Source organism: Dioscorea cayenensis, chromosome 1, assembly GCF_009730915.1.
Source record: "Dioscorea cayenensis subsp. rotundata cultivar TDr96_F1 chromosome 1, TDr96_F1_v2_PseudoChromosome.rev07_lg8_w22 25.fasta, whole genome shotgun sequence".
NCBI lineage: Eukaryota > Viridiplantae > Streptophyta > Magnoliopsida > Dioscoreales > Dioscoreaceae > Dioscorea > Dioscorea cayenensis.
The window spans coordinates 3,549,018-3,571,719 of record NC_052471.1 but is presented as its reverse complement, the minus strand read 5'-3'; the positions used below and the strand labels follow the sequence as shown (position 1 = coordinate 3,571,719).

At 33.9% G+C, this 22,702-nt stretch overlaps 3 protein-coding genes across 4 annotated transcripts; 1 reads left to right on the top strand and 2 right to left on the bottom strand.

The window, feature by feature from the left end:
- The first annotated feature begins 5,765 nt into the window (after nt 1-5,765).
- LOC120263026 (aquaporin TIP3-1-like) lies at nt 5,766-9,687 on the top strand. The gene is made up of 3 exons (XM_039270955.1): nt 5,766-5,898; nt 6,762-7,009; nt 9,301-9,687. Exons 1-3 carry the CDS (start codon nt 5,766-5,768, stop codon nt 9,685-9,687), a joined length of 768 nt encoding a protein of 255 aa, XP_039126889.1.
- A 690-nt stretch (nt 9,688-10,377) lies between these two features.
- LOC120260852 (pyruvate kinase, cytosolic isozyme-like) lies at nt 10,378-14,107 on the bottom strand. Its single transcript, XM_039268431.1, has 3 exons — nt 13,708-14,107; nt 11,822-12,283; nt 10,378-11,537 (listed from the first exon to the last, which is right to left on the bottom strand). Exons 1-3 carry the CDS (start codon nt 13,963-13,965, stop codon nt 10,722-10,724), a joined length of 1,536 nt encoding a protein of 511 aa, XP_039124365.1. The 5' UTR covers nt 13,966-14,107; the 3' UTR covers nt 10,378-10,721.
- Nucleotides 14,108-15,168: 1,061 nt separating this feature from the next.
- On the bottom strand, nt 15,169-21,702 carry LOC120259493 (testis-expressed protein 2-like). Of its 2 annotated transcripts, none has more exons than XM_039267107.1 (7): nt 21,326-21,702; nt 19,837-20,078; nt 19,027-19,705; nt 18,582-18,948; nt 17,025-17,140; nt 16,381-16,575; nt 15,169-16,253 (listed from the first exon to the last, which is right to left on the bottom strand). In XM_039267107.1, the coding sequence occupies exons 1-7, from the start codon at nt 21,518-21,520 to the stop codon at nt 15,606-15,608; spliced, it is 2,442 nt and encodes an 813-aa protein (XP_039123041.1). In that variant the 5' UTR covers nt 21,521-21,702; the 3' UTR covers nt 15,169-15,605. The 2 variants fall into 2 exon arrangements, with proteins under 2 accessions (XP_039123041.1, XP_039123048.1); XM_039267114.1 differs by having other exon boundaries at nt 17,025-17,119.
- Nucleotides 21,703-22,702: the final 1,000 nt, after the last annotated feature.

Genomic DNA, 22,702 nt, shown 5'->3' with positions numbered 1-22,702 from the left:
CTCAATACCATTCCGTGCCCTCACTTTGTGTGGACATTAATGACAGTAATTTTTTTTATAATAAAATTTAAAATATTATTAATAATATTTTTTAAATTATTAATTATTTATACAATATTTTTGGTTTTAATTGTTGTTTATTGCGTTGACTTTAATAATTTTTTCATAGTTAATGCAAGCAAAGAAACGTAGATAATAAATATATGAATATATATATATATATATAATATAAAATATAGTTTTTTTATATCTAACAATTAACAATATTGTTATTAGTAATTTTTTTTAATTATTAATTATATATACAATATCTTTGGTTTAATTGTTATTTATTGATTTTATTTTAATTATTTTTTCATAGTTAATGCAAGTAAAGAAACGTGTGCGTGTGTGTGTGTGTGTATATATATATATATGAGGATGAATCATATGAGAACGTTCGTAGATTTAAAATCTACGAATGTTGCTATCAACTGTCCAACGATTTAGCACTGTTTCATGCACAGTATTATTGTGCTTATGAATAGTATCACATATAAAATGGTACAGAAAAACAACACAAACTTACATATACAATAATCCAAAATACAAATACAGGTTAATAAAAATTTACAAGAAAACGACAACCCAAATGGATCCATCCTAGCACTGGCTGAACAACAAGGTCTTAAGCACAACAACTTAAGAGTCGAGTACCTGAAAAGATGGAAGAAGAGAGGCTGAGTAACTCGGTTACTCAGTGAGTGGGGCAAAAACAAAAGAAAAACCCATAAATACCGGCAGAATACAGAAATTGGTTATCTAACATTTCCAAAACATAATACTTTCCAATCAGACTACAACAGGAATTTCATAAGTGGGTAAAATAATAAATAAATGAATGGCAAATAGCAGAATAAAAAAGTGGAATAGAATACAGAGAATGCTCGCCATACAAACAGACTATTAATGGAACGGAAATACAAAAAAAATATTCAAAAGACAGAGATAGTCAGAAATACAAAAAATACGCGAAAACAGACGTATACATCTCCCTAACTAATAACAGAAATCAACAGCACAAGGCTGGATCTTCGACTGTGAAGTTGAAACAGAACATAACGGAATATTCAATAAACAATAATATAGGTAAGGAATAAAATAAATACTGAGTATAAGATCAGTGATAATATGAAAGTAGGTTCCAAGGACATGATAAAATATATTGAGTAAAATCAAGTGGGAGTAGCTCCATCCTTCCTCAACAACATAAGTCTGCTCAAGTTAAATCATCAAGCCCCTCTATCAGACTCCAATTTTAATGAAATAGCCTATCATTATTCTCACAAACTTGCAAAGATTAAACCAAAGGATTATAAGCATGCTTTCAACTTAACATTTTGTAATAAACTTCCATTCTCATCTTCTAATTCTACTAATCCCAACAAGATGTTCCATCTCTATTATACTACCAAAACAACTTCATCAAGGAAATCTTTTAAATACACACCATGACTCACAAATCCCCACATCCCTTGTAATTAAAATCATTCAAAACCATTTATATAAATTCACTATAAGAATTGTCTCAACAAAATCTAAAACTTCTTATATCAAAATCAAATAAATTTCTTGAGACCAAAATAATTTCACATTCCCATATAGATAATGCATCATCTCATATAAAAATTCAATATTTAACATTTTCAAGGTTTAAATCGATAGATTCGCATAATAAACATCCATATTAAATCATCTTAACATTACATAATTCATACCAAACCGAGATTTAACTCCGGAACAAAAATTGAAGAAAATGAGTCAGCGCTACAATAATGCTACAGTACTGCGGGATTCATGCTGCTTGTGTGGTTGCCTTCATATGCCCCAATGAATCCTTGATTTCACTATTTACTCCTCCAAATGATCTCAAAACTATCATGGAGTATGTAACTCAATCACATATATAGAATTCTATGAAATTCCTTTTGCTCAAAATAATTGCAATTTGACCAACTTTCTTTTCTCAACTACTAAATTTAATCATGAACTCTTTTGCATTTACTTCTCTTAATAACTCATCAATCATTCTTGATCATACATCCTTTAATGCAAGCGTACACCTTTCCATCTTCTGTCATTATAAATCTATTTACAAAGTCACCACCAAGTTCCTCTATTTCCTTCGCATATACATCCCAATAAACATAAGTCCCACAACTTCCCTACCACTCAAGTTTGCCAACATAAGCGAAGTATACAAGCTCAAAAACCCAAAAATTTAAAATTAAACCCCTTAGTATCACCTCATCGTCATTAACCTTTTCAATGACTTAATCTTCTCCAACTTACACATCTTCATCACCTTCTTCTTTAATTTATACCCTCATACATAATAACAATTCCTCTAACCACACTTCTACTTCACTAACAACTTCTTTTATCATCATTTCTTACACTTAATTGCTCATTGTTCACATTAAATACTCAAGAGCATTTCATCAAACATCTTATATGGAAGGACTAACTTTCTACACATCCCTTCTTAACATAATACATGAATACAACAATTTACATAAGTTATTATTCAAGTATTTTACTTTACCCAAAGATGGGAAAAATCACCCCATTTAATACATGAGATCCATATAATAATCTTGACATAGATAACAACCAATCTAACTCCCAAAAGCTTTAAATTTAACAAAAATATAAGGTTGGCAACAGGTATAGAGTGCATTATACAAACAAAGTGAACTTATGGGCAATAAATTAACAATGAGGTAGAAATATATAACAAAACTTTTGATGTCAAAATAAATCATCAATTACAATCAATCTTCCCAATTAAATATGATATAAATTCCAACAAGACAAAACCCAAGCTTGGAGCATGATCATTCCAAATTCACAACAATGCAAGCAAATGAAGCACATGAAAGCTTAATGAGATAATTAAAGGTTTGGTTAGCCCACTCACCTTGGAATCTTCTCTTCTCATCCTCTCTACTTCAACTAATCTTGGAAAACAAGAGAGGAAACAAGAAGAACACAAGGCCTTTGTTATTCTAGGGACATGAACAAGAACACAAGATGAAAATTAATGAAAACAAAAATACTTACCTAAATTTAACCATCAAAAGGCAAGAAAAGGAGAAAGAGTGCTAGAGTTTCCAACTAGGCATGAATGGGAAATGGAAGAGAAAGGCTGAAGCTTTTAAAAGGGAAAAAAATATTTCAATTGCTACAGTAACCCGTTGCTACAGTGTTGTGCTTTTAACATGCTACAGTAACAAGTCTAAAAACAACTGGGTTATAACAATATATATATTATAAAAGGAGGTAAAATGTTAAGAAAAGAAATAATTTAGTGCTGCCAAAAATAAATAAATAAGTTGATGGGAGTTATACAACAATCTCAATAGATTAACAGCAAATAAACAATCCCCAAGCTTGCTAGATTAAAGAGAGCAACCTAAACATAACAAAAATTGCAATCACACAAGACACCAAATTTTTACATGAAAACCCCTTAAATTAAGTGCGAAAAACCACAGGTCAATCTTGACCAAGCCAACCTCCACTATGATCAAATTCAGGGTACAAGAGAGTCTCAAGAACGAGCACAAATCAGAAAAATACAACTTGACCAAAACAATAGCTAAAACAAGCTATATTGTAAGCAAAATCAATATTCTGCAGCTTATGTTCCGACCCTCATATCTCAAGCTAGGAGAAGCCAAATCACAAACTGTCTAGTGGAAATCAAGCTCTGCAAGTCCCGAACGTGCGAACAAAATTTCAGCTCAATCGGACTTTGTTTGACCCTCCAAACACCAGCTTGAAGTTGCTGCCCCTGTCAAATCCGAACCTGAGAAAATCTGTAGTTTTTCTCTTTGCGGTTGCTGTATCTCTCCATATTTTTTTACTCTCTTAACCCTAATATGATTGAAAACACTTAATAAAGTGAACCCTAATGGCTTTGACAATTTGGGCTTTTCTCCACATAGAAAGGGAGCCCAAAACCCAACATAAGTGTACACTTTTATTCACGTTAACAAATTTTTTTTTTTACTAATATATATTTATGTGCATAAATAATATATATATATATATATATATAATCATAATTTAACTTAAATGGAAGAGAATTAATATATTAACCAAAAACGTTTATAATCTGACTCACATAATAAATGAAAACAGTGCAATTGGATATTCAAAACTATTTGGTATTTGAGAAAAGAAAATTATGCACATTATCAATTTAATAATTTTTTTTTAAAGAAAAGCGAGACGTGCACGTGTGGTGAGTAAGACTCAATGCTGACCCATGTGCTTTTACTTTACGTAGGACATGAGGTTCGATTCCGGGTCCTCCCCGAAATAAACGCCCTACATAAAAGACCCGATGCGAATGGACCCAAAAGCCGTTGATTTTAATAAAATTTTTCAACGCATGTAGAATAAAAAAAATTTATATTATTTTTATAATCATTTTTTCATTAATTATTTTTATTAATTTCTATTATATTATTCCCATAGACCATGGTAAAAGCAAGGTTGTCAGACCCGGCCCGACCGGTTCAACCGGAAAAACTGGAAACCGGCCATGTGGCCGGCCCGGGTATACCCTATTGACCCGGGTATTAAAAAACCCGGTGTTAACCCGGTGACCCAGGCGGTTCAACCGGGAACCGGTTGACCCGGCCGGGTCAATCGGGTCACAATGTTTAATTTTTTTTTACATTATTTAATAATTTATTATTATTTTCTTTTTAAAAATCACAAAATCGTGTATATTTATTAATATTAATTTATAATTTATAATCAATAAATAGAATTATATATATATATATCATAAACATACCAACAAAAATTAACATTTAAAAATAAAATATATTAATGTGTTAAGTAAATACTTTCTAAAAAAATTTAATTTATTAAGAAAAATAAACCAATAAATGAGTGTAATTTTTATTATAAAAAAATATAAAAATTAAAAGTATTCTAATTAAATAAAAAAATATAAGAAAAATTTAAAAACAAAAATAAAAAAACTCAATTAAGATATAAGAATTAGTGAATTAAATTTCTTATTTATTTTAACAAAATCAACTAATAAACAAATAAATAAATAAATAACATCGAGAGAAGTTCGATAATTATATATTAATATATTAAATTTGTAAATATTTAAAAAAATGTAAAAAAATAAATAACATAATTAGAAAAACTCCCATCAGTATATAAGGTCATTTATCAATTTAAATATCAAATTTGAGTAGGGTTTTATAATATAATTATGGGTTTAATATTATATTTGCTTATTATTAATTATTATAATATTTTTTTATATTTAATTATTGACCCCTGCTCAACCCCTGGTTCGACCCTGGTCGAACCCATTGACTCGACTGGGCTAGCCATGGGTCATCGCCCTACGGATCCGACAACCTCGTAGAAAGCGCTGCCCCCTTTAATGAGTTGGGTTCGAGTTCACATGTAAATGAATCAGATGAAACTTTATGGCCCAAGCCCACAAGCCCATATAAAATCATTTTTATTAACTATTAATATTTTCATATTAATACGTCACTTTCTTTGTGGATAGACATGCAAACCATGCAAGTATGCATTATATTAGCATGCCACGTGTCCACTTACGTGCCAATTCCTCAATCCCTCTCTTTTTCTCAATATAATATTATATATATATATATATTATATGAAGCTCAAGTTCTCAATGCAATATTACATAAATATATATATTTTCATCTTCAACGATGCCTCGTCGGAGCATCATTCTCGGCCGGACAAACGAGGCCGTACACCCAGACACCGTCCGCGCCACCGTCGCGGAGTTCATCGCCACCGCCATCTTTGTCTTCGCTGGTGAAGGCTCTGTTCTTTCTCTAGGTGCTGTTTTTTGTCCTTCTTAATAATTAATTAATTAGTTCCTATATATATATATATATATATATCTTTTTGGTTTTTGTTATGTTGGAAATTTTTTTATTTTAAACATAAATAAATTATTAAAAGGAATTGGATTAAAATGGAGAATAAGGCATAATCCATTTTTTCTCATATGATTTACGTTTGAAGAAGACTTGTATTTACGATACATAATTGGAGAGAGATTTATTATTTAAGCGTGTTTTGTTTTTAGATCTTTTGAATATGGTCTTATGTAATATTTGATTGATTTAATAAGTCTATAAAAATTCTTGAGCCATTATAATTGTATTTTTTTTTTTTCTTTTAACAATGTTTTATGTGGAGTTATCGATCATATATTAAAAACATAAAGAAAAAGATTGAAATTTATATTTTTGAAACCAATTTTCCTCATATTTTTACAAATATGGAGTGTCATGGCGACATTTTTATTCATTTATTTTTTATTTATGTAGTTATTATGATGAAAATATGTTTATTCTATTTATATATAACATAAAAAAAAAATTTAAATATCATCTCAAGTCAACACTTTCTCAGTATATTAGCATTGAACAGATTTGATCTATGTTAAATTATCAATTTCATATATGTACATTTTTCTTTATTCACAATTAATTAAACAAAATTATTACTTCAGAGTTGGTGATTAAATCGGTTTAATTTTTTAAGAATAAATGTTTAGAAAAATGCGGACAAAAAATAAATAAATAAATAAATAATATGTGATTTTCACTAAATAATAATAATAATAATAATAATAATAATAATAATAATAATAATAATTTGAAATATGTTGATATGACTTGGAATATTTACAGGGAAAATGGAAATGGACACATGGACGGAGAGTGGGTTGTTGGTGGTGGCGTTGGCTCATGCTCTGGCTTTCACAGTGGCCGTTGCGGTGGCGATGAACCTTTCCGGCGGACACGTAAACCCGGCGGTGACATTGAGCATGGTGATCACCGGCCGGATCTCCGTCGTCCGCGCTGTGCTTTACTGGGTGGCTCAGCTCCTCGGCGCCGTCGCTGCCTCTCTCTTGCTCCGCCTTTCCATCGCCGACATGGTTTGCTTTATTTTATTTCATTTATTATTTTTATTAGATATATATAGTTTTTACATTATTAATATTAAATATTATAATAAATAAGCATATTATTATTAGTAGTAGTATATAATAGAGGGGGCACGGGCCACTTTTGGCCCGGCCTGGAACCGGCCCGGCGAAACCCGCCGGGTTAGCTTACCCGGCGGGCTGGGCCGGCAATCCGTAACCGGCCCGCACTGTAGCGGGTCCGGTTACGGGTTGGGTTTTTTCAACCCGGTGACCCGCCGGGTTGACCCGCCAAGTAAGCCGGGTCCAACTCGGCGGGTTGACAATTTTTTTTAAAATTTTTTTTAGCAAAATTTTATTAAAATTCCCAATCTTTGGAGGATTCGAACCGGAAAGAAAGATATGCTTTAACCAACCCATCCAAGATTTGATGTTGACTTATTATAATCATATATATATATATAACTAGTGAACATTAATTAATTAAAATTTTTTTTTTGTATTTTATCCATATAATAAAGTAAATATAACCTAAAATTTTATAATTGATATCAGTAAATATTGAGCATCATCATGTTATTATATTATTATCTTTGTAATATTATCTCTAAAATCTTCAACCATAATCCTATTTGGTTTTGGTTTCTATAATTAGGTGGTTAAACCATAATTATGTATAATTCCTTCTACAACAATTTTATGTATTTCTTTTAATATAATCTCCAAAATCCTAAACATATTATTAAGTTAAAATCATAATACTCAATCTTAATTAATAAATAATTAAATTAAAATTTTAACATATCAATAATTTTTTTTCCTACAACATAGTTTATAAAAATAAAATTTTTAACTATAAATTTTTATTAATCTTCATATTAACAATATATTTTAATAAAAAAAAATTACATTAGGATAAAAATATTAATTATAAGATTATATTAACAATTGTCATATTATAACATAACCATTAATATTTTAAAATTTGTTAGATTTATCATTTCTATATTTAGCTATTTTATAATATTAAAAACAAAATTAATGATTATTTAACATATTTAAATTTAATCCCATCAACTAATATTCTGTTTTAAAAACATTATTAAAACACTATATAATAAGTTTTTAATAAAATAAATTAATAACCACAAAAATTTTTAATTATTTTAATTTATTTGAAATTATGATAAGTATTTTAAAAATTTTAAAACTTTAATTTAATTTATGGCAAAAATATATATAGACATAAATATAGTAGATATCAACATCACTCTAACCAAGTTATCTTGAGTTGAGTTGATATTGTTTCTTTACTAAAAGATATAAACAACAAATATATTTTATATTACTTACATTTAGTCCCACATCGGCTAGGATAAGAAAATGACCATATGAATTGCCTATAAAAACAATGGCAACTATCTCAAATGTTTTTGTGAATTTTGACACATATTTTTTTAGTTTAAATATTATTTTACAATTTTATTTAAACAAATAAAATAATAAATTAATTAAGAACCTGGCGGGACCCGCCGGGTTATAGCCCTGTCCGCCGGGTCAGCACAAATGATTGGGCCGGTTACAGGTCGGCCAAAGGCCGACCCAGACCTGCCGGGTTGGGCCCGGCGGACTCGGTTAACTGGCATGTGCCCCCTCTAATATATAATGTTATTTTAAATAATATAATTTATTTTTTGAAAGTAAGTATATATCAAATATTGAATGACATGCTTTGTAAAATATATATAAATAAAAATATTTCCATTTTTTTTAAATATATATATAGCTAGACAGTAATATTGTGTGTTGTTCTGTTACAAATATTAATTCTTATACTTTATTACTGCATTAATCATTATTCATCAATATTAGTCATTGGATGGAGATCTAAAGATTGATAATGGATATCCATAGATTTTTTTATCTGTGATGTAAACTATGGTGTGGATGCCCATGGTCGTGTATATATATATATATATATATATTAACTCCACTTAAATTGCATAAAAAAGATGCAACAAGTGATTTTTTAAAGGAGTTTTTTTTTCAGTAATATAATAATATAGACAAGCTAGAGCTCACTACAAGGAAAATAAATTATTATTCTTTTATTATAAAAATCATTGGGTTGGAAAAATATGATCCAAATAATTTTTTTATTTTTGGGGTGGCATGTAAAAAGATTTAAATAGATCTTTATTTTTTTTATTTTATTTCTAATATATGCAATACTGACATAGTTGTATACCAATAAATAACATTACAATTGTACTATTAACAAAATGATGAACATTATATTACAGAGACCAGTTGGGCTTTGGGTGGCACCAGGATTTGGAGTATGGAATGCAGTCTTACTAGAGATTATAATGACATTTGGATTAGTCTACACATTTTTTGCAACAATGATAGACCTCAGGAGTTCTCTCAGTAACATCGAGCCACTGGCTGTTGGATTCATAACAGGTGCAAATATTCTCGCCGGTGGAGTATTTGATGGAGCCGGAATGAATCCGGCAAGAGTCTTCGGGCCGGCATTGATTGGGTGGCAATGGAAGCATCATTGGGTTTACTGGTTAGGACCTTTCATAGGTTCAGCCCTCGCAACGCTGATTTATGAGTTTCTAGTGATGCCTTTTGATACGGTAACTTATACTCTACAGCCACCCTTAATTCCAGAAGATTACTAGAGTGATTTGCTTTACTTGGCTGTTGTGTTGTACATGGTTTGCATTTAGTATGCACCTTTTCTTTCTTTTTTTTTATTAAGTTTATGCCTATGTATTTGATGAACATAAAAGTAGTAGTTATTATGTTTGATGTTTTTTTGCATGGATATATACCCTTGTATTTAGTGAAGATATATACATCTATAAATATCTTTTGCCTGTGTGTTCAATTTTAACATGTATTTGAGGAACTTTGGAAAACAAAGGTATGTTTATGTTTGTGAGACTATATTTTTGAGGGCATGTATGTCAAAAACAAACACACATATACACAAACAAAGTTGCATATTTACCCTTCTCAAATAAGTCTTAATTTTATACCCTATACAAATTATATATCTGAGATCAAAATCAACTGAATTTTGATTAGAAAAAAGAAGTTAACAATCACTTATCTAATATTATCATATAGTTTGACACTCAGAATAGACACTGAGAACAGAGTAAGTAAAAAGAGTGGAATGTTACTTGAGAAAAGAAAAACTGTGTATTTTATAGGGTATACACAATTATACATTTCCGTAGAACGTATAACATTAAATAAGCAGAGTGAAACAAAGAACAAGCAACAATTGAGTACCAAACAATTAAACATTCTCTAAAGGATGAGAGGAATGGAATGATCTCAAATAGTTAAAAACATCAGACTAATTAACTGTAAAAAAGTGATTTGCCTTCATAACATTCATGCAAAAATACATGAAGCTAGTGAGTTTCATATGAACAAGCAAGGCTTATTATTAGCTCTCACAACAGGATGGCTGAGATAAGATAATAGAGTGTGATAACAAGCTTTCATCTGCATCAACTAAACAACCTGGAACAAAGATAAATACATCATCTGTGCTAAGATTGAGTTCATCCTCCTAAAACACAGCCAATTATACTTTTATAAAATTTTTCAGACTGGCAGGGGAATGACAGATTATGAAAAATTTATGAGCAAGGAAATAGAGGCAAATGAAAAACTGCATCATCCACTATCAAGTTACTAGTCATTGTTTGACAATGCAGATCTTTATGACGGAAGCAATGCCGATACGGTGTAGCGCAACCACTGCATCACCGGGCTTGCATAGCCTCCGCTTCACGGCTGATTTCAGTGCAGCGTCAAGGATCACCTCTGTTGATTCAGCATCAGTGGCTTTAGCAGAGCCTTCTGCAAGCAATGGAATAAGGCCTCTGTAGACCATGCTGTGCCGTGCCGGAGTTTCATCGCTGACCATCCAATCAAATGAATCAGTTGTTAGAACTGGGACGACTACTGATAGAATTGGGACTGAAGGGCGGTATTTGGCGACAAGCCTGGCTGTGGTTCCACCGCGTGTTAGGACAACGATTAATGTGGCTTTGGCTGTGTTGGCCGTGCGGACAGCTGAGGAAGCAAGACTCTCCAGGGGACTCATTGGCAGGGGAGTGGCCCTCACCCTCTCCTTGAAGATGGCCTCATAGTCAAGGGAGGACTCTGCCTCAATGCATATCTTGGCCATGATCCTTACTGCAAGCTCCGGATAGGCTCCGGCAGCACTCTCACCACTGAGCATGACACAGTCACTACCGTCAATTACAGCATTGGCAACGTCAGTGGCCTCAGCACGTGTTGGCCGAGGGGATTTGATCATTGATTCAAGCATTTGGGTGGCAGTGACGACGGGCTTGCCAACAAGGTTGCACTTGTAAATCATCATCTTTTGAGCAAGGAAGATCTTCTCAACAGGAATCTCCATCCCGAGATCGCCTCGTGCAACCATAAAAGAATCTGTCTCCCTTAAGATCTCATCAAAGTTCACAACACCCTCTTGATTCTCAACCTACAAAACACCACATCAGAAACAAAGATGATATAGAGTAAGCTGTTTTACTGTTTTCCTTCAAAAGTTGCATATGACTCTAAAGCTATTACAAAATTATGAGACTCCAGAATCCTACGTAATTTAACAAATTAGTACTTCCTATAGTTGATTAATAATTATAGTATGCCAGACAACAATAAGCATCTGTAATTACGTTTGTATAAACTAACGAGCATAGTTTGGAATGATGAGTTATTTGTATATGAAATAAACATGTATTGACAGTTCAAGAATTTGCAGACCTTTGACATTAATTTAATGCGCTTTGCATAAGGTCCAAGAACCTCCCGAACATGAACAAGGTCTGACCCCTTCCGCACAAATGAGAGTGCAATCATATCGATGCTGTTGGGAACACCCCAGCCCAGGATATCTTCCTTATCTTTGTCTGTTAGTGTAGGGAGATCCACCACAATACCTGGAAGATTGACGTTCTTCCTCTCACCCAAAAGAGCAGTATTTTCACAACGGCATCTTACCGTACCGGCAGCAACGTCACATGACAGCACAGTAAGGGTTATTGTACCATCAGCACACAAGATGGTATTCCCAGGCTTCAGATCAACAGGCAATTTCTTGTAACTCATTGTAATCATGTCCCCATCACCCTTGAGACTGTAATCAGTATTTATTGTAATTTCTTGACCTTCCTTCAATTGGACAGGTTTCCCATCCTTCAAAAAACCAGTGCGGATCTCAGGTCCCTGAAACAGATTGACAATGCTATTGTCATATCAGTAGGGAAAAAATGAAATAGTTTTCTTGAATGAGTTATACCACACAAATAAAACTACCAGAAAAAAACACTGAATAACTAGCAAGTTGCAGAGGATTTTCCTACTAACTTTATCATGAGAAAAACCAATCCATGCTCATACAGAAGTTCTGTCTGAGATTAACAAATATTCAAAGTTGCACTTTTTAACTTCTAACTTATTTAGACTGTGAAAGAGAATTGACATGCAAAAGGTCTTACCTAATAAAAAGATTGAAAGAATGCCTCGATTGAATTGGGTTTGATACAAATTGCATGATTTCCATGCATGAGAACCAAAGACAGAACAATCCCATCTCTAAGTTGATCCTATCATGGCACTGCTTGTTACTAACAAATTACATACTGAGCTTCTTCATTTATGAAAAGTATAATGGGTGTGAAGAAGAGTTTTCAAAAAGTAAGAACTCATGAAGGATAAAAGAAAAGTAAATGCACAATATGCACAAAAAGGTTAATAGCATAAACACACAAAAGAGAAGAAAAGGAAAGGAATGCACAAAATCAGCGCTTCTCACAATTCTCAACTAACACAATTTAACTAAGTATGCAAAAGATCATCATTGAATGAAAAACATCTCAAAAGAAACCAAGAAATCCAAAGAAACATGACTGGCAACAGGAATGAGATTCAGTCAAACCTAGAGCGTGTTTTTTGAAACTGGTTATGACCCATTTTTAGCAACCTACCTATAACTTTCTAAGATTAAGATATTTTAAGAGAAAATTTTGAAGAAATTAAACTTGGAAACTTACAAAAAATAATAATCATTAATTAATTAAGCCCTTACCTTCTTAAAAAACAAAAACAAAAACAACTTAACTTAGCCCACATTAACTATAAACCTTAAACTTAAATTACAGCAATAATTATATGCTCCATTTTGTTCATCACTATTGCTATCTTTAATAAATCATAATAAAGAAAGCTAAAGCTTTTGATATTTCTCAATTAAGTAACTTACAGTTGAAATCAAGTTTGGAGGACAACAATCCAAAAACTTAATAAAAACAGAAAAGCAGCATGGCGTACAGCAATGAAACTACAGTTAGCAGAGCTGTAACCCACTATGGACCACCAACAGAGCACCAAGTTGACACAAATTATTCAGTACCCACTTTTCAGAAATAATATCATAATCAATAACAGAAGACCAAAAAAGTTTCTAAATTTAGCTTAGCATGCAAAGCTCAAGCTCAAAGATAAAATCAAGTACACTGAAGAACAACAATCTACAAGCATGATATAAATAAGAAAAAAAAAATTCAGAATAATTGAAAAACTGAAAATCTTCCCTAAATAAACAGATCAAGAGAAACCCCAAAGAAGCATCAGAGGTGAAAAAAAGGGACCTTGGTATCAAGCATGACGGCACAGAGGATCTGGGTATTAACCATAGCGATCCGGAGGTTATCAAGCGTCTCCTGATGATACTCATGCGTGCCATGAGAGAAATTGAATCTAGCAACGTTCATCCCGGCACGGAGGAGCTTCTCCAGCATCGGAACGGAACGAGAAGCCGGGCCGAGAGTGCAGACGATCTTAGTCTTAGGAACACCACCATCGCTGGGCAACTGCTTGAGGATTCCTTCAATGTCAATGTTCGCCATTATAGATCGAAGATCGAGAGGAGAATTGGGGGTTTAGGGTTTGAAGATTTACGCGAAGAGTGGGTGGAGAGAGAGAGGAACGAAGACCTCTCTTTTTTTTTCTTTGCTTTTGCTCGATGGCTTCGTTTGATTTGTTTCTTTGTTTTCTTTCTTTATTCTGGAGTTATTTGCGTTTAGTCCCTTGAAATTTTTTTTTAATTTAAGAAAAGTCCCTGAAGTTATTGATCTTTTTAGGGAGGTCACGGGATAGTGACACGTGGCTGAGATGCAGACGTGGGTTTCATTTGATCCGATTGGTGGATTTAGAACCAATGGTGGCCGGTCAGAAGAGCATGACTGTTGGCGGCCGTTGATTGTTTGCCTCAGGATTATAAAATTTGGTAGATCTCGAGGCAAAGAGGATTGTCCGAACTTATGAATGATGTTTTATATATATATCTTTATGTATTTCTGAAAGTCTTGATGCGCATTTTAAGGTATATTCCAAAAGCACAGTAATCTGATGCTGGTGCTTTGGGAGAATATATATATATATATCGGTAAATTTGATTTTATTAGAGGACTTACATAATAATGCATTTTTAAGGGTATTTATGTAAATTCGTCAATTTTGAATATGTAGTTTTTTTTATTTGGATTTTTTTTTCTTGAGAAATATGAGCAGATGGTTTTACGACAATAAATCCATTTTCTATTTTGCATCTAGTGATGCATTAAAGAAAAACCCATAATTTTTTTTTAATTTTTTAATTGAAAACGGGTTATATAAAATAACTATACAGAAATTAGCCAAAAGTTTCCCAACGAGCAGTATTAAGTGATAAAACATTAGTGTGAAAATTTAAAAATCCCAAATTCGGAATAATAGATTCCCGGTTGTGGATGTCAATTTAGGGACACAAACTGAATGCTCAAATTCCCGTACGACACTAACTATGTATCTGTTTGTGACATTCATAAAATAAATAAATAAATAAATAAAAATTTACATCAGATTGGCAATAAAATAAAATTTTCAGATGTAATGGGGCCAAATCATGCTGAGCTGATGCACACTGATAAAATAAAGCATTGACAAATACATTGATATGGTCACCAGGCACAAAAAGATGTGGCATAACAAACTCTTTCATAAGCAAAGACAAGAAAAACATCACTCTGCATCTGGTCCTATTCTCACATCAAATATTAAAAGCAGAAATCTGGGTAATCATGCTTTTGGAATTAAATCCCCCAAATGAATGGCCTACAAATTCCAGTCACTACAAACCTGGGTTTTGAAAATAAAAGAGAATTTATCACCTTTTCAACTTTCTCAGACTGTGATGGCTTGCGCCATTTTGACTTCTTCGAAACCTTGTGCAAGTTTTGGAAGCTTCAAACCTGGTTGTGTTAGTCACAATTTATGAAGAAAACATGTTTGATGTCCTGCTGCAGATTCAACATTTTGAAATGGAGAACAGTTGACATGTTGCCGCAATTGTTCCAGATTCTATCTTACATTTTCACTCAGGCTGTACATATATTGGAGGAACCGGATTGAGATTTGATTTCAACAAAAGAATAAAATCTTTGAAACATCAAGGGTTTATTCTCCTCAGCGTGTGAAAACCTGATTGATTTTTTAACACCGCAGAGGCTTATGTTCTTGCATTTTCTCGCATTTTCTCAACAATGTGTCTGCTCTTCTCTTCGATGTGACGCCTCTTTTCTTCGAACTTCTCACCCATCTTCTTGCCTAAATCCATCATCCTTGCTCGCCTACTGCCAATTTTCTTTGGTTTGACATCTTCAAGGTTTCTTTCTATTGGATCATCTGTAATAGCCAATTGAGTTGATGGTGATGTATCCAAAGAATCAAGTGTTTTCTGCCTGCTTTCTGGTGTTGCATAATCCCGCAACAATGGGACTCTTAGATCATCAGATTTCTGACTCTGAGGGGATTGACTGGAGGAGCCAGATGAAAATTGGTCGGCTTTTGAGGCGGAATTCTCCGATTGGACTTCATCTAATGGTTTTTGAACATGTATTACATTCTTTACATCGTCTGCTTCATCACCAGGAGAAGCAGCATCCAGAGCTTTAGGTATGTTGCTGCCGTCAGGCCTAATCTTAACTTCCTCGGATTGCAAGCTTGATGCTTCGGATTCCGTCCCATCCATTGCTTCTTGGTTGACCCATATGAATGGCGCAACCTTTCGTGGAACCCAATCATCCTTTTCAGCTAACATCCATGGGATGCATACACATTCACAGTTTGGAAGTACTATAGAATCACGTATCGCAGCCTGCAAAGTCAAACACAGTGAATCTATAGACTTGATATTTCAAAGCTGCAGGAACTTTCTACTGAAAGTATACAGACCACGAAACTATATCAGGCATCTCGATGAATGGGAAGAATACAAGACTTACCTTAACACGATTGCCAATAAGCAATGCTACATGGCTACTTGTGATTTTTCGATCCCCAACAGCAGAGTCTAGGTTCCAAGCTATTTCAGGCATGGATGTGAATGCAAACCATAGCTGATCGGAAGGAGGTGGTTTGATGTATAACCGCAATGTCCCTCGAAGGGATGAAATCTTTATTGCCAGAGATAAAGGGACCTTCCAATGAGGACAAGGAATATAGCCATTAGTTGATGAATGATTAGTTGTATTCACCGAGTCAAAATTACACTCAAATAGAACTGGTTTTCTATTAAAAATAATCATGAAGCCATTCACAATTATTCAAGATCCCTATCACCAATTGAGAAATAATATTTTCATCAGGGAGTAACATCAAACCTATAGAAGAAAGAAAATATACTGAAATCATGTTCATCAGAAAAACAGATTGCAAAAGACTTTCTTAACAATACTGAATTTATAGCTACATTAAAGACCTCTCTAATGTTCAAGAATTTTACAAATAATTATGCAAAATTAGCCTATTAAGTGCCATCAAAGGTTGCCTCATTCTCTTCAAAGTGTCTCAAATGCAGTCAAATTTTCAAAAATTCAATGGAAGAGGGGAAGAAATGAGTAGAAGAACAAAAATTCTCTTTGCACACCTGTGATACTTGGTCAGCAATAGAATGCATGATCGCCTTCCATCTGGACACATAGGTTGCTGTCCACTTGGAGCTCTTTGTTTGCTTCAACTCATCTGAAATGCTAGGTAAATTATCTGATATGCACAGTGTGTGACAATATAATGAGCATGGTTACAGATGATCTGCAAGTATATACTCTATAGTACAAATTTGGAAATCCAAATTGTCCACATGCCTATATAACATAATAAGTAAGAGTTCTATTGTAAGTCATAGAATAGATCCTGAACAGCAAGAGTACAAGCTACAATGTTTCAACACAAAGTATAAGTTGGCGAACCAAATCAAAACAAAGCTGATAGAAGAAAAACAGAGAGTTACTATTTCACCAGAACAAAATATTCTTTCTGAAGAACAGGACTACTGCATCATATAAGTGCAAAAGTAGATATCAACAGTAAATATACCAGCCAAATGCTTCCACCTCAACATAAGTGACTCAAATTCAATGATAGTAGGAAATATTGGATACAAATTTGTAATGCCCAGTGACTGGAAAAACTGGAACCCCAATTTAGACTTTGAATTGCACCTTTACCTTTTGTTATACACTTATCCTCCCCATCTCTCAAAGATACAACAAACCTTACAGCCAAGTTCCACGCATTATAAGTAAAATTTTCCTACCTTTTCCATTTTCTCTGTTTTCAGTGGAATGTGCTTTCCTATTGCTTCGTTGGGCTTCCCACCCTTTTTTACATTCCTGCACTCTACAGCCAATGTATTGTGAAGGAAGAGAAGAGAGTGCACTCCACTGATTCTTACAACAAATTCAAGACCTAAAGAGATTACATAGATTTGAAAAAGGATTGATGCTCTCTGCTTTTTTCTGCAGATCATGAGTTTCCTTTAGCAAGACTTGAAAAAGGTCATTTTAGGGTCTTATTGAAGTGTAGAAGGTTTACATTTTTAGACAGAGTTAATGTTATATTTGGATTATGCTGCTCCATGCAAATCCACCAGCAGATGGATAAGACCTCTAAAGGAGGGTTTAAAAGAATTTCCTCTTCAGTATGGAAGTTTGAAATTGTCGTTTTAAAAGCCAAACATGTACAAAACAATAAGTTTAGACTAGAACTAGATTATTTCTCCTCTTAAGATGCTCGACATTAGCATCCTATCCGGTTTTACCATATTGTCCCACTACCCATAACTAACAAAGCTCCTTTATATTTTAGAATTTCAAAACTCTCCAAATCAGAGAGCAAACCAAAGAGATCCTATTCTCTAGAATTTAGGAATACTTGAAAAGTACAGACAAATTTTCTCTCTTCTTCCTTTCTGCTTAGCATAATAATACTACCTCTTAATGGAGGGTTATGCCAGTAGGCTGGTAGCTAATCAATGGAAAGCAGGTTAACTTCAAACTCAAGTAAGACAAAGAATAATGACATCACAAGTCCACATTCCATGATGTAACAGCTAATGGCCAACAGGATGTATAATGAAATCCAAGGAACCACAATGATAGGACATATATTAAAATAAATAAATGTAAACACCATTTATGCTTACCGATTTTATCACTATCTTCGCCGTTCTCCACCTGATCAGCTGGGATACCTGAGTGACTTTTTAATTGGCTTCCATAGTATTCAATACCATCAAGAAGATCAGCGGTCACTTGCTCAGAAGAGCTAGGTTCTAAACCTGTACCTATGATTCCTTTTTGCAATTCAGGGGCACAGACTTCAAGCCTAGTCTCTATGTCTAACAGTATGCCACCTGAGTACTCCAGATCAACTTCAACAGCCCATACTTCATTCAAGTCAACTGGAAGAACTTTTATGCTATGAACATAAGGAGGAAGAGTGCCAATATCAAAACCAGCACATGTCAACCCACCAATGTAACTGGGGATTCTCATGCCAGACAGTGCCCTCTGCCGATAGAAAAGGAGATTTGAGCATAGCAAAATAGATTTAAGAAAGTAGCATATAAAAGCATAACATCTAATAACCTGGATGCGTGCTTTTATGAAATCTTTTATCTCATCGCTTCTTTTGGCATCAAAAAATAACCTTGAAAACAATAAATTCAAGCCCAAAGTACCCTCGTCTCCAATAAACTTCTCCTCACAAATTGTGTCTGAAAAGGCTGGAATCTGGTTTTTATTACCCAACTGGCCAGAGGAGATTGGCATAGGTTGCACAAAATCTTGAAAGGAATTGCTCGCATTCTTGTCTGATAATGTTTTCACTAACCCACTAGTCAAAGAGACGTCCTGTAAAGAGCGTGACCTGACATCCATAGATCTTTCCCCACGAACAGATGATGATGCTGAATTTGCTTTATAATCACCAGATTTTGTTGACTTCTTTGCAAGTTTTTTCAGAAAGAGGCGAACTTTTGAAGATGATCCATCTATCTTATTGGTCTTCTCAGAAGGCTCACCAAGTAAAGCTGATGGCTTAAGAAAGGAAGGGTACACAGCATTTAATAATGTCAGGTAACATTGGAAATCTTCAGTTAATTTGAAAGACCACTTTAAGCATTTATTGTCAGGGCAGGAGGCAAGACGTAACGCTTTGCACCAGGATTCCTTCTCCCATGAAGTGTCAAGATATATATGTAATACTTTGCTTCCATCGTATATTTCTGACTTCTTGCTTTCCAGTCTAATTGGATACCTTTTGGCCCTGGCATATAAGCAAAATGATACAAGAAACTTCAAAATAAAATAAAATAAAATAAAATAACTTGACATTGAGCAATTTCTTCTTTAGTTCCCTTCGCAACATTATTATACATCTCTTTAGATATAGCTCACCATTTCCGGGAAGATAGGCCTGAAGCAGAAACAGCTACAATTGCACATTCCCGCAGTGGGATGGTAACATGAGGTCCATCCGGATCAGATAGAAATAGCATATGATCCTTGATTTTGGCTTGTTTTTTCACAGGGAAAACTTCCACAACTTCTTTTTTCTTTTGTTCCTTGGTCCCTTTCGTTGTTGATTCATTAGGAACAACCTTTGGAACTTTTTCTGGCTCTAGGACCCAAACAGTACCCTGATGATAGGAGACAACATGAGATCATGCAAAACATTAAAAAAAAATAAGAAGCAGAATAATAATAATAATAAATTATTAAATAAAATCACACATTGTAGAGAAACACCACCATATATCAATGTGCATAACCAAAACAAATAAAATTCCATGCTGTCTAATTTCTGACTCACACAAACATGCATCATGCTAACGTGTCTTCAGTGACTATACCAAGTTGAAAACAGTAGGATGAAAGATTTGTTATATCGATCAGCAAATTTGGAAATGAAATTTTGGCTATCATTCAAGGGCAGCAGCACAGTAAAGACTCACAACACCAACAAGAGTTGGTCTATTGAAAGCAATAAGCAGCTTAATCAGTTGAAGCTAATATGACAATACAAAAAAGTAGGGCAAAAAAGGTTAAACAAAACACAAGATGACAATTCAAAAACACATGATTATACATCACACTACATTATGCTGGTTTTATGACATGGAGATGATGACCTATAAACCAAATTAATCAAATTGAACAATCACTAATTTGAGCAAAAATGCGTGATAGCACAGCACAACGTGCCAAGGTTCCAAGAAACATCCTCCACAAAACAAAAACATATGCATAAGGATAGAAATTGTTCTCAAAGCATAACAAACATAGACCAAATTCACACAAATTTGATATCTCTAACAAAAGCTTTAATATCCTAGTAACTGCAAAAGTAGAATCTTGATTACACCCAGACAAAACTAAAACTATAGATAGGAAAAAAAAATCCTCTGCAGTACCTATTGCAGGCAATGAATATCAACAACAAAGTTTATGAATTATCGCAATTAAATTACAGAACCTAAACCAAATACAAGTTTCATGTTCGCTACTTATCATGCTATTCGAGACCATTAAAAATCCCAGAGTGGATCCAAAAACAACACTCAAAAAACACATTTTTCACATCATTCAAGAAGCTCAAACACTCTCGTTTTGCAACAGCTTCTCAAATCCTCACAAAAGACCAGCAAGACGAGCCCCAAACACACTTTCCAAGCTCACTAGTCATCATGCTACTCAATACCACAGAAATGCCAGACTAAGCCAAAATCAACACTCCAGAAACACATTTTCATTTTTCAGCATCATTCAAGAAGCTCAACCACTCTCATTACCAACAAGCTTCTCAAATCCCTACAAAAACCAGTAAACCAACACCAAAAACACACCCAAAGAACTCAAAGAAATCAAGAAACCACCAGAAACAAACCTGCTTATTGCAAAGAAAAGCAAGAGACTGCTCTGCATCAAGATCCCGTGCCTCCGTCCGCTCCTCTTCAGCCTCCGTCTGAGCGGGCCTTTTCCGGCGGCGGAGATGGCCGACTGCGAACACCACAAAGAACGCCTCAGCGCCGACAACGGCGAGGACGCCGAAGAGAAACCCGATGAGGATCGAAAGAAGCATCGGAGAAGAAGAGAATCAAAGGGGAAACCGATCCAAAAACGCGAAGATAAACGAATCAATCGAGAGAGAAAAGGGGGAGAAATGGGAAAAATTAGGGTTTGGAGATCTCCCGGGGATCGCTGGATGTTAAAACGGAGAATCAAATTTTGAAAATTGGAAAACGAAAACGGAAATTGAAATCAGAAAACGAAAAAAATGGAAATGGAATCGAATCTTAAGTTTCCTCAACTTCGCTTCGGGCTTAAGGAAGGAACGGGCCGGGCAACGTGGCAGGTTTATTAAGTCAAAAGCCCGATTGATTAGGAAGTTAATGGTGGTTTATTAGTTTTGACATTTTGGATTAACCACGTCAGCATTTGTTCAAGGTTGGTCACCAAAGCTTTTGGATTAGCCACGTCAGCAGTTGGGTTCTTTTTATGCCGTTAATACATTGATTTACGACCCCTTAGATATTTATTAACTCGTCGAAACGTCACATAGGATGATTAGAGCATTATCATATACACGTGACCCTCCCAAAAAATATTTCAGACCCAAACCAAGTGAATAAATAATGTTGCTAAGGTATTCATATAGTATTTTATAATATATGCAAAAGTACTACAATAGTACTATAGATTCATGGATTCAACCCTTAGTTTGTCTATTTATTATTCGCATAGTATTTTATAATATATACAAAGTACTACAATAGTACTATAGACCCATGAAGTTGTCACTGATCTTTGAACTTTAAAGAGAGGATGAAGAAGAAAATGAACAATAACAGAACACTCAAGAAACTTTTAGAAAAGAACAGTTGAAGCTCAAGTTTTATTCTCTGGATCCATTCAACACTCAAAACAGTTAAAAGTTAAAACAGTTACATATATATTCATACAAAAGACTTCTAGACTCATCCAAGAACTTAGACTCATTTTTATACATATTGACTCAACCCAACCATCTTACACTACCTTGAACTTAAAACACAAATTGAATCTCATCCATCCATTTCAAATTTTAAACTTCTCTCTTATCTTTAACTACATTAACTATCTGGACATAATTTTGAATACTTGAGCTTCATTAACATAACAACAGAACTTCAGCAGCTTTAAACACCAACAATACGATCAGCTTCAGATTTTGTATATTGGTTGGAGATAATAGTTAGTATTTTGATTTTTCCCCCCTTTTATC